Genomic DNA, 13,266 nt, shown 5'->3' on the forward strand with positions numbered 1-13,266 from the left:
TGTCATTTGGAAATGAGATTCCAAATGGTTTGTTTTGAAAATGTTGAAACAAAATGTTTTGTCATTTCCAGGGCAAAAAATATTTTTGCTGGCCGAAACTATTCCCTGAATTTGACCTGAATTCACAAATAATTTCGGTGACCCAAAATGTGTATTTTTAAGTGAATTTACTACTTGCTGAAAAAATATCACCCAACTTTATTAATAAATGATTAATAGATGTTCTAAGCATGTTACAGATGTGAATAGCAGTTACAAGCGCATTAGGAAAAGGCGTTGTATATCAGGGATGGCCAACCTGAGCCTGAGAAGGAGCCAGAATTTACCAATGTACATTGCCAAAGAGCCACAGTAATATGCCAGCAGCGCCTCCAGCCCATCGGCAGCCCCGCCAATCAGCACCTCCTCTTCCCTCCCCGCACCTCCCGATCACCTGTTTCGTGGTGTGCAGGAGGCTTGCAGGGGGAGGTGGGAGGAGCGAGGGCACTTCAGACTCAAGGGAGGGGTCAGGAAGAGGTGGAGTGGGGCAGGGCCAGTGGCAGAGCCAGGGGTTGAGCAGTGAGCAGCCCCCGGCACATTGGAAAGTTGGCACCTGTAGCTCCAGCCGCGGAGTCGGTGCCTGTACAAGGAGCCGCATATTAACTTCTGAAGAGCCGCATGTGGCTCCGGAGCCATGGGTTGGCCACCCCTGGCGTATATGTTCGTAAGCAGCCTATTTACTTGTTGGACTCTATATCAGTTTATGACAATTGAGTCACCATTTATTAACCTATCCTTTATTATAAATGTATAAAGATAGCCTTGATATTAAATGTGTGCACGACTTAATAGTACAATTGATTATTTATTTGCAGTAGCACCGGAAGGCCCAATGGGGATGCCGTTGTGCTGGGCGCTCCACAAAAACATCCAGCACGAATAGCGCTTTCTCTTTTCAGATACTGTCCCCTCTTTCGGACGCCATCTTGGCTGAGAAGACCGTGACCGTTCTGGACGAGAAGGTGACCATAACAGACCTCGGAGTCCAGCTGGTAACTGGACTGTCGCTCTCCCTGCAGCTCAGCCCAGGGAGCAATAAGGCCATCTTTGCTACAGCAGTCGCACAGGAGCTTCTTCAGTCACCAAAGCAGGTACAAGGACCCAGCGCGTGCGCTGTACCCTGACAGGATGCCACTTCTGAGCCCCGATCTACTCAGCATTTTTCGCCAGCTAAGCTGATGGGATCAGGTGGCCTTTTGTTAATAATATTCTAGCAAAACATTGTAATTTATAGGCACCTACAGCTGAAGGTCACCAGGCGCCTTAATAGAAAAACAACGTTCCCATAAAAAAAAGGCAATATGTCTGTAAAACAAAAATCCCAAGCGCCAACAAACAAACCCTCTCTGTCTCTTCAGTTCACAGCCCATAAATAACACAAAGTCCCATAGACGACCCAATCACATGCCATAAATAAACGAACGTAACCTGCCCATCCCACTGTTGGGCTCTCTGGCCCCATTTATTCCATGCAAATTAACACACCACCCCTCAAGCTCCGGCCAGGGCAGACATCTATGTATGCACCAGTCTGGAGATAAAAAAGGAAAGAGCTCTGTATTTCCCCACAGTAAAGTATTGTGGTCCAGTTTCTCTCATTCATACTAGAGTAACTGCCGGTGTAGGCGGAATTATTCCAGATTGACACTGGTGCAAATGAGAATAGAGCAGGGTCTCTTGTGCTGTAAACTGCTAACAGATGGGGTTGGTCTTGCTATAATGCCAGACTCCTCCATCTTTAGTTACTTGTTATGAGTATTTCAAATGCCCCTGAGAACCTCCTGTTCTTACTGACCCATGTTATGGAGGTTTCTTAAGCAAGGACTGATTTTTCAGTCACTCCTTGTCTCCTTTGTCAGGGCCCACAAGGTTTCTCACTTCCCTTCTGCTCTTCCCCATCCCTTCAAAAGCTCCTGTTTCTGATGAGGACAGTTGGGTAGTGCTCCCACCAGGGTCCACCAGCTTTGTTCCGGCATTTGCTTGAGCATTCCCGTAAGAGCAACACCAGATATTTCCTCCTGTCTGAGCTGTGAACTCTTGCTGGTCCCAGGAATGCCAGACTCAAACTCCGGTCCAGTGTGATGCTCAATCAGTATGCTGCTTTCTGTCGCACCCTTACTTTGAAACCGCTTTGTTGGGGACCTGAGTGCTTGAATCACATGGTCTACTCATGCATTGGCACGCAGCAGCCCTGCGCTGTCCGCATTCACACAGCTCATTGCGTCTAAACCACTGGATCATTTAACAAATTTGCCATCAGTGACTGGTTGATCTTTGTTCTTTCTTATGCTTTAGTCTGCATTTGAAATTATTTATTTTTTTATCCCAAAGTCATCAATGGGTTTACACCAGGGAAGACCATGGAGTGACACAGGACAAATTGGGCCCTTTATGTTTAAACACATTTTGTGCTTTAAAGGTAAATGATAAAGGTAAATACATTTGAATTCTGGCCAACTGGTGAGAGACTCTAATTCATCGCAGGGCCTTGTCCTCAAGCTGGCGGATGAGAAGTAACATGGGGCTGCTGTCTTTTTAGCGCAATATAAATTAGGTTCCCATAGACTTCCAAGAGCGAAGAAGATGATGTCACACAGCTAGAAATAGAGCCAATGAGCTAACCCATTGCTGGCATGTGGAGCTAACCACACTACCTTGAAACCAGCTCAGAAGCTGGGTCTGATGGCATTTAGCCCTAGCATGCTACACCACTCTGACATTTCCGTTCCAAGAAATCAAGTCTCTTTGAATCCCTCTTCTGGGTGCAGTGTCAGACACCCTCGGAATGCTGACGAAAATGTAATAAACCAGAAATGAAAACATTCACCCTGGCAGGGCTGTACGAGTTTTGATCGGCTCCTGATTACTCCCATTGCTTAGCACATTATATTTCAAAGCACGTTCCCAGTAAGGAGGGCAATGTGAAATTATTAAGTGATTATGCTGGTTTAAGCAGCACAGAGGGAGGATGAGAGCTGATGTCATAAATTCCATGTGGCCTTCAAGAAACATCTGAAGATTAATAAACACACAGTCAGGATTTATGACAGAGTCAGCAAAGTCTTAGGGCTGGGTCCTGAAATAAAGACACAGGCAAACCTCCCATTGAAGATGCTGGGAGTTTTGCCTGAGTAAGGACTTCAGAATCAGACCCTTAGTTAAAACAGCAGAGAATCCTATTACAGTGTAGGCTGTTATCTCCTGTGACCTGTATGGGTGAACCACTGGCACACCATGATTTTAAAAAAACAAAGAAAAAGGTTTTCTCTCCACAAGTGCATTAAGTTGGGATGAAAAAACAGCCTGTTGTTTTGTTTTATCCTCCAGGTCCGTCATCTACTCTTTAAATACATATATAATAGGCAGATGGTGGAAATGGACTCCCAATGGAGCTATACTGATTTACACCAATTGAGTATCTGGAGTGGGTGTGTGCATGTGCCGACCAAGCGTTTTAGAAGCTACTAACAATTTTGAGCGTCTCTACTTTTGGTTGCCAACTTGAGACACCTTAAAGAGCCTGATTTTCGGGAAGTGCTGAGCAACTGCCCACTGAAGATGAGACCCCCTTTAAAGGTGTCTCAAGTTGGCAACCAAAAAGAAGGGTCCTAAAATCACTAGAAAAGTGTGAAAATCTATTGTCTGTGTAAGACGCAGAACTGGGGCTCAACCCTGCCCCTGTTGAATTCAGTAGCAATGTGTCTGTTGACTTTAGAGGATGTGAAATCAGGACATCATCATTTTAAACAAAGGAGAGTGTTGCCTTGCTTGACATTTATCTTGAGCGTTTTGCTTAACCAACAACAACCCCCACTGACCCAGCTTGTGCAAAAACATTTTTATGCTGAAAGGCAAAAACAAAGCTCAAAGACCGAGAGCCACTGTTGCTTTATTTGCTAGATTAGGTGCTTTTAACATATGTTACGTATAACAAGAGGAGACTTTGTATCTTAAGCAGTTCAGAAATAATCTAATACATATTTTTCCATTTAAATATATAACTACAGTAAATGAAGTCAGTAGCCGGTAATGCCTTTTGACGTGCAATTTATTATCGTGCTGAAGTAGACTCCACGGATCTCAGAGGACACCGTTCCCTTTTAGCACTTCCAGGGAAAACAAAGCTTATTACCAATGCATGTTTAAAACTAGTATTTTTTATATGTCTTAGTGAGGAATTAATTTTCTTGCTCAGCCTTATTTCTGTCCTGCTTATAAATAGTTTGTGGGGAAGAGGGGATTGGTGGGGAGACAGTATGTTTCCTTTGCTGATTATTCTGTGTGCACGTGTGTGTGTTTGTTTCATATATTACAGGAAGCGGCCATCAGCTGCTGGGTCCAGTTCAGTGATGGATCCGTCATGCCCCTGGATATTTATGATGTCAAAGACTTCTCCTTGATGGCTACATCTCTAGATGAAAAGGTGGTCTCCATTCACCATGACCCTAAATTCAAGTGGCCTGTGATCGCTGCTGAGATGGAAGGCCAGGGGACACTGGTGAAGGTGGAGATGGTGATCAGTGAACCATGCCAGAAATCCAAAAGGAAGAGCATCCTGGCTGTTGGGAGCGGGAGCATTAAAGTCAAGTTCGGACAGAGTGATGCCAACCCTAATGTTAGCGACAGCAAGCAAAGCGGGGCTGGTGTCCACCTGGAAAATCATGCAAGCGACCGCCGTCAAAAAAACACCTTGCAGGACAGAGCTAGGCCAGATGGGCAGTATTACAGCAGCTCCTCAGTGGGCCAAATGGAAGGCAAAGGAACTACCACGGACAGGTCTATTTTAAGTAAAAAAGAGGACAGAGAAAGCCTTCTGGATGATGACAGCCATCTGCAGAACATTCCAATAGACTTCACCAGTTTCCCTGCACAGGTGGACTTGCCAAGAAGCAATGGGGACTTGGAAGAGAATGACCTTGTGCAGACACCCAGAGGGCTCAGTGATCTGGAGATAGGAATGTATGCTTTGTTGGGAGTCTTCTGCCTGGCAATCCTGGTCTTCCTTATCAACTGCGTTACCTTTGCTTTGAAGTACAGGCACAAGCAGGTCCCCTTTGAAGAGCAGGAAGGCATGAGCCACTCTCACGACTGGGTTGGGTTGAGCAACAGGACAGAGCTTCTGGAGAATCACATTAACTTCTCATCCCAACAAGATGAGTGCATCACTGCCATTGACAGAGGGGTGGACTTTGAGGAGAGCAAATATCTCCTCAGCACAAATGCCCAAACAAACATTAACGGCCAGGTCTTCAGGTCATCAGAGTCCACATTCATTGAAGGGAAAGAACAGAAAAGTGAACCGACCGCCTCTCCTACCTCCAAGCGGAAACGAGTCAAATTCACCACCTTTACCACCATCTCCTCCGACGATGGGTGCCCTACTGTCAATTCCATCCTGATGAGTAGTGAGGACGATATTAAATGGGTGTGCCAGGATATGGACCTTGGGGAATGCAAAGAGCTCAGAAACTATATGGAGAGATTACATGAGAGTGCATAACAAGACACTAAGGACCTTTTTGGTTTTTGGTTTTCACTCACCTTTCTGCCTTTAATTTTGGGTATTGGGGCAAAAAATGTGTTGGCAAATGAGAGTCAAGTGGTGGATAATACCTCAGTGGAGCCCCAGAAAGCAACCCAAAACCAGCTAAGAAAGCAGAGATCCTGGACAGCTCATACAGTTAAAGTCTTCTATGGGCTTGGAGACTGGAACAAAATGTGTGTGCGGTTTCTGACGCATGGCAACATGGAAAAATAAACCTTAGCAAAATAATAAGATCTCATTCTCTGAGCTTTCCCAGGAAATCAATAAAAATAAACTCCAACACAGTTTGGATATTACAAAGCTCACACAGTTCTAATGTTCAATATCACAGGCTGCGGTTAAAAGTGAAAATCGGGCTCGGAATAAACGGATCAATGAAAGGAAGCTTGTCTTTCAAGACACAAGCACAGGACATCCAGCTGAGAACGTTAATTTAAAGCTGACAGACAACTGCACTGTGAGCAGCACAGCAACCTCAGTTGCAGAGTTATGAGTTTCCAAAGAATCTAGGAGGTTATGGGGGGAAGTGACTGAGATGGTTTACAGATCCGCATGATCACCACTGAGAATGGATACACATACAATTATATAACTGAAAGCTCTCTTTTTAAGTAGAAGCTGAGATTATAAACTTTGCTGGCCAATTTTCAGTATTTCTTAATTTGTAAAATTGGAGAAGGTATAATCTATAATCAACATACTGCTCATATAAAGGAAAGTTTGCTTTGGAAAGGTTTGAGAGACGCAGGGTCTTTTAAAGAAGTCCACTCTATCTGGTTTTCCTGTTGAAATTTGTATTCCCCAAGCATTTTCCCGGAGCACTCTCATTTGATATCCTGGGGGTAGTTATTAGCATTGATTTGCTTTGGAAGTTTGGTGGCTTTTCCCTTCCCTGAGATCCACAGTGCTGTTCTGCTAAGCACAGGAACCATCGGAACTAATTTGGTACTTGCTTTACCAGTTGTAATTTACCGAAGTTGGCCACTCTCTCTTGGGTAAGTATAAGTTGTGCTGAACTCAGAAACCAACAGGGACCGGCTCTTTGTTCTCCTTTCCCTTTTGAGGCTAGGTTGTTCGTTTCCATTTTGATCATGCTTCTTCAGACCCACAGCTGCGCATATTTATAGGGCAGCATGAAGGCCATGGAGGAGCACTATACACCCTAATAGCTGAACGGCTAAGCTTGGTAAATAATATTTGTTTCACCCAGCGGTGATGATTGTCTTTTCTCATTCCTCTTATATGTATATATAGTAGAATTCCAGTCATTGCCCTCTGAATCTGAAGTGCCCTCCTGACCTAAAACTGGAGTCATCTGTTTGGTCCAGGATTAATCGCCAGTGGCAAAGTGCCAAGAAACTAAGGTTTGGTTTGGGCCCCCAATCTCCATTTGTTTTCCAGACTGAGCCCATGCCTTTAGTTGATTACAAAGTCTCTCACAGCCACCAAACCTAGTTGTCCAATTTAATAACCCCATCCTACCCACAAACGCCTTGACTGAATCTATCTGTATTTAGAATGTATTGTAGATTGTAAGAATGTAATATATATTTATAAACATACCAACTGTGAATAAAATTTGCATTTCGGTGGGCTTCATCTTTTTTCCTACTCTGAGCTCCTCTCTCTCTTTGCATTCATTTACCATAAAAAGAGACTGTCAACAAAATATACAACTGTCCTTTGATTAAAGGAACATGCAGATTTAAGGATCTCAGCACAATCCAATTACAAACTCTTACATCTTGTAATGTGGTGCTTTGTGTGGGGGGGGAAGATAAAACAACAACGCCAACACGTTATGATTAAGTGTATTTTGCACTGAGTCACCCTTTCAAGATTTGAAACTCTTTGCAAATAACACTCATGTATATTTCTGCCTGGAAAGCCTGCTGCACGAGATGGGGGTAGTGTTCAGTTTGGGGTGGGCATAAAGAGAGCTACAGATATTGGGCCTTGTTTCTATTTATAAACACTCCTTTGAGGACAATCCGATGAAGTGAGCTGTAGCTCACAAAAGCTCATGCTCAAATAAATTGGTTCGTCTCTAAGGTGCCACAAGTCCTCCTTTTCTTTTTGCGGATACAGACTAACACGGCTGCTACTCTGAAACTTTAGAAGAGTAGCTTGGCACATCTAGAGATGGGGCAAACATACCGGGAAAATGTGGAGGATAATATTACTAGACGTAGTGTAGGCTTAGAATATCCTGGTGAGTGTCTCTATACGGGTCAGGTTAATGAGGCCTCTTGCTATGTATTGGAATAATAAATCAAGACCTGTATTTTTGAAGCACACAAGTGGACACCCTCTGAGGGTTCAGTGTTCAGTCTATTAAGAGATGTTTCAATCCCTGGAGACAAAGCAGTAGCCTAAAATTTGCCATGTGCTCAATACGCACTTTTCTGAAGCTCTACCAAAGCTTCTCCACTCATGAGCAACATGGGCTCAGAGGATCAAGGCAAAATGAGTCAAGTACAGGTCATCCTCATGGGCCAACCTTAGCACTACAATAAGTCCATTAGATCCAGATCTGGAAAGACTTGAGCAAAGAGTAATATGTCTTACAAGTTTCAGAGTAGCAGCCGTGTTAGTCTGTATCTGCAAAAAGAACAGGAGTACTTGTGGAGGGGAGAGAAAGCCATCCCATTGGTATCGGACCAGAGGAGCCTCTTGCAAGAAATGTAGTTCACAGGTGTGATGAATTACCCTGTGGCCGAGCACTGAACACACTGCATTCCTGTGGAACCATGTCCTGAGCAAGTCACTGTCAAAAGCAAATCGCTGTCATGTGGATTAAGCATTGACACTTGAGAGAAGATGGTGGCTATCCGAGTTGGATGACCAGCTTCTGTGACACAGAGCAGAGCTCCTTGTAGTCATCAGTGAAGTCGCGTTTGGAGCAGTTTGTGAGATTTCCTTACATGTGTAGGCTCCACCTACGCTAAGATCATTTAGCAGCCCCCCAATCAATGTCTCTGCCAGTGCTAAAACAATGGGGGGGACTTGTGTAGCGTTGCTCCTGGCCACTTTTAACTCTGTGCCGTCTAACTCTGCTCAGAGCAGATCTAGCTGGCCATAAACATGCCTCATTCCTGTCTCTTCTACTTCTATCAATGTCGCTAGCACTCGTGGAGCTAAACCAGCAGCGAGGGGATAGCTAAATCTTCCACGTACCCCAGGCCCCAGTGGCACTAATTCTCTGTTTCAACTAGAGCGAGCAATGTGTGTTTACTGAAAAATTTCTCAAATACAGGATGGAATTTCTGGCCCAAAGCAGAAGGAGAGAGAGAGAGAGAGAGACCCACACCTGTCTGCGATGTGGGAAATGAAGGTTCAAAGTCCCCAAGTCTCATTTACGCTAAGGCCCCTTTCCACCACTCTGGTAGTGTAAAGCCGGCCTTAAAGTGGATGTAACTCTACCTGCTGTGTCTACACTGCCCCAGGGCTACGGTGGTGCTACTGTCATGCCATTATATAGCTGCTTCCTACATCAAGACAAGGGATTTTTCTCTGGGAGCTAGTGTAACCCACACAACTCCTGGGAGTGGGGTTCTGTCCCCTCTAGTGGCACCAAGACCTCTTAGAGCAGTGCTTCTCAAACTTTTGTACTGGTGACTCGTTTCACATAGCAAGCCTCTGCGTGCGACCCGCCCCCCCCTTTTAAATTAAAAACACTTCTTTACATACGTAACACCATTATAAATGTTGGAGGCAAATTCGGGGTTTGGGGTGGAGGCTGACAGCTTGCGACCCCCCTCGTGTAATAACCTCATGACCCCCTGAGGGGTCCCAACCCCCAGTTTGAGAACCCCTGACTTAGAGAGTAATGAGTTTGCTACAGCCCTAGCTAAGGGCCACGTGGCTTTTAGCTCATGCAGTAGACGCTCATGCCTTGAGGTCCCAGGTTCAAGCCTGCCCGCCGACGACTGGAGTCTGTCGGTGTTACACTAGGTCATCCTAACTATGGCACTCAGGGCACACATTCTTTCACAGCCCTGAACAACATAGCTAGATCAATCTCATTTTTAAGGACATACCAGGGCCATCTTTTTGTTGTGTGTTTGTACAGCACCTACCACAATGGAGTTCAAAGAATAATAATAATAACGTAGCTGAGGACCAAGCCCACAGCAGCCTCCTTGCAGTAGGTGAGCGCTGAGTACACAGCACTGGGGGACGTGTTGCCGCAGCCACAGAGTTGTTGGTTGCAACTTAATTCTTGCACACACTGTTCCTCTTGCTCCTCTTTGCAGGATGAACAAGGGTGCGCTTTGCTGTAAGATCACTTGGATTCACACCTTGCATTTCCAAACAAAGCTGCAGCAGGAGCCTGGGGGAGTGAAACAGGGGGGATTATTTATCATTTTTGCTTTCCTGATTATCATAACTGTTAATTAATTATGCTGTTTGGCTCCTCACTCTGTACAGTCATCTCCTCACATCCTCCCAGCAGCGCTCTTAACCACAGTGGCAACAACACGCCACCTCGGCAGGAGCATCTGCTCAAATGGAGCTTATCCAGAGAACGTCTCTTTTTAAATAGCTCAGGGCAGGAACAAATAGCTCCATTCCCTGACGGACGTGCCGGGTGGCTATGGCTCTGCATCCTCCTTGCAGTGTGGGTGAAGTTCAGGGACAGCTGCTTGTTCAGGATCTCGTCACTGGATCCCCAAAACCGGGGGACTCAAGCTACATCACCAGGTGAGCTACACTGTTTCTCAGGGGAAGAGAAAAGTAGCTCAGCAGAGCAGCACCCCTGGTGGCCAATGCCTGCAACAGCATTGACCAGTGTTTCATTAAAGGCTAATTGCCCAGCAAGTCAAAGGTCTTGCTAGCAACTTGCCAGAAAACCAAGCACTTCACATCAGTTGCACATGCTAATTTAAAGTAAATATTAGCTGCTCACAACTACCATATTTGCTTGTGCTCCTGTCTCCCTTGCTCAATGGCTAAAAGAAAATCCTTTGAAGTTTTGCTCCAACGGGAGAAGAACCAGCGTTATCCCATCTTGCAGTTGTTCGGAGAGGAAGGGTCCTGTGATTAATGCACAGGACTCGGAAGATGCAGGTTCAGTTCCCAGCTGTAGCAGCGTAAGCCCTTTGTGCTTCAGTTCTTCAACTGTCACATGGTGATGGTAATACCCCCTTTCCCGCATCTCTGTGTCTGACTTTCTTATGAAGATTGTAACGTGTTTGGGGCAGGGGCTGTCCTTACTCTGCATGTCTGCTAGGCTGCTCAACACTTTCCTCTCAGTGTTTTTTTTTTTTTTACAGATAATTTTCAGCAAAACAATTTATTTTGAGGGAGGCTCCCACTCTCCTCAAAAAAAAAAATTGATTTTTTTTGTTGGAAGACAGGAAACCGGAAAAATTTCAGCCAAAAACCGGGGGAAGAGGAAAGGGTGTTCATCAGTTTACTGTTGAGATTTTCAGCTGTCTTTGGCCAAACAATTTTGGTTTTCGACCAAAAAAAAAAAAATCAATTTGGGCAGGTTTATTTTTTGACCAAAAAGATCAAAATTTCCCAGTGAAAGTTTTGGTGAAAATGATTGTTTGTTTTTTTTCATTTTTGTCAAATTTTCCCCAGGAAAAATTCCATGTCCAGCTCTAATGTGCAGCACCTGGCAAACTGGGGCACGGATTTCAGCTGGAGCTTTTAGATGCTACTGTAATAATACAAATTAGTAATAACAGAGGTAGCCAAGAGTCAGAGTTTAAGACCTTGGGAGCTGTGTTGGGCCCTCATGTGGCGTTAGGGGTACAGCAGCCTTTAGAAGTCAGAGAGCCGAGAAGGCGGGAGGCAGGGTGGAATGGTTTGGTCTGGCTTTAGAGGCTTTCCGCATTAACACAGACAAGATTAACAGTTCAATTGTGCTATAAATCAGGTAAGCTGCTGCTTTGCTTCATCTCTCCCTCCTTTCTAAGGTTTCTTCTTCAGCAGCTTCCACATACTTAGGGTATGTCTACACTACGAAATTAGGTCGAATTTATAGAAGTCGGTTTTTTAGAAATCGAGTGTGTGTGTCCCCACAGAAAATGCTCTAAGTGCATTAAGTGCATTAACTCGGCGGAGCACTTCCACAGTACCGAGGCTAGAGTCGACTTCCGGAGCGTTGCACTGTGGGTAGCTATCCCACAGTTCCCGCAGTCTCCGCTGCCCATTGGAATTCTGGGTTGAGATCCCAATGCCTGATGGGGCTAAAACATTGTCGCGGGTGGTTCTGGGTACATATTGTCAGGCCTCCGTTCCCTCCCTCCCCCCGTGAAAGCAAGGGCAGACAATCATTTTGCGCCTTTTTTCCTGAGTTACCTGTGCAGACGCCATACCACGGCAAGCATGGAGCCCGCTCAGGTAACCATCACCCTATGTCTCCTGGGTGCTGGCAGACGCGGTACGGCATTGCTACACAGTAGCAGCAACCCCTTGCCTTGTGGCAGCAGACGGTACAGTACGACTGGTAGCCGTCATCGTCATGTCTGAGGTGCTCCTGGTCGCCTCTGTGAGGTCGATCAGGAGCGCCTGGGCAGACATGGGCGCAGGGACTAAATTTGGAGTGACTTGACCAGGTCATTCTCTTTAGTCCTGCAGTCCTATTGAACTGTCTTATGGTGAGCGGGCAGGCGATACGGACTGCTAGCAGTCGTACTGTACCATCTTCTGCCAGGCAGGCAAGAGATGAGGATTGCTAGCAGTCGTATTGTACCATCTTATGCCAGGCAGGCAAGAGATGAAGATGGCTAGCAGTCGTACTGTACCATCTTCTGCCAAGCAGCCATGAGATGTGGATGGCATGCAGTCCTTCTGCACTGTCTGCTGCCAGCCAAAGATGTAAAAGATAGATGGAGTGGGTCAGAACAAGAAATAGACCAGATTTGTTTTGTACTCATTTGCCTCCTCCCCTGTCTAGATCACACTGCAGTCACTCACAGAGAAGGTGCAGCGAGGTAAATCTAGCCATGTATCAATCAGAGGCCAGGCTAACCTCCTTGTTCCAATAACAACGATAACTTAGGTGCACCATTTCTTATTGGAACCCTCCGTGCAGTCCTGCCTGAAATACTCCTTGATGTACAGGCACACCCTTTGCTGATTTTAGCTCCCTGAAGCCAACCCTGTAAGCCGTGTCGTCAGTCGCCCCTCCCTCCGTCAGAGCAACGGCAGACAATCGTTCCGCGCCTTTTTTCTGTGCAGACGCCATACCAAGGCAAGCATGGAGGCCGCTGAGCTCATTTTGGCAATTAGGAGCACATTAACCACCACACGCATTATCCAGCAGTATATGCAGCACCAGAACATGGCAACGCGATACCGGGCGAGGAGGCGACGTCAGCGCGGTCCCGTGAGTGATCAGGACATGGACACAGATTTCTCTGAAAGCATGGGCCCTGACAATGCATGCATCATGGTGCTAATGGGGCAGGTTCTTGCTGTGGAACGCCGATTCTGGGCTCGGGAAACAAGCACAGACTGGTGGGACCGCATAGTGTTGCAGGTCTGGGACGATTCCCAGTGGCTGCAAAACTTTCGCATGCGTAAGGGCACTTTCATGGAACTTTGTGACTTGCTTTCCCCTGCCCTGAAGCGCATGAATACCAAGATGAGAGCAGCCCTCACAGTTGAGAAGCGAGTGGCGATAGCCCTGTGGAAGCTTGCAACGCCAGACAGCTACCGGTCAGTTG

At 45.9% G+C, this 13,266-nt stretch overlaps 1 protein-coding gene across 1 annotated transcript in view; it reads left to right on the plus strand.

The window, feature by feature from the left end:
• Positions 1-7,173, plus strand: part of TMEM132D (transmembrane protein 132D) — a 385,997-nt gene extending 378,824 nt beyond the window's left edge. The window contains exons 8-9 of the mRNA XM_073312908.1: positions 939-1,130; positions 4,355-7,173. Coding sequence (XP_073169009.1) covers positions 939-1,130; positions 4,355-5,539 — 1,377 coding nt within the window. The 3' untranslated portion in view covers positions 5,540-7,173. The remainder of the gene's footprint in view (positions 1-938; positions 1,131-4,354) is intronic.
• Positions 7,174-13,266: the final 6,093 nt, after the last annotated feature.

The sequence above is a fragment of the Lepidochelys kempii genome, chromosome 15, assembly GCF_965140285.1.
Source record: "Lepidochelys kempii isolate rLepKem1 chromosome 15, rLepKem1.hap1, whole genome shotgun sequence".
Taxonomy (NCBI): domain Eukaryota; kingdom Metazoa; phylum Chordata; order Testudines; family Cheloniidae; genus Lepidochelys; species Lepidochelys kempii.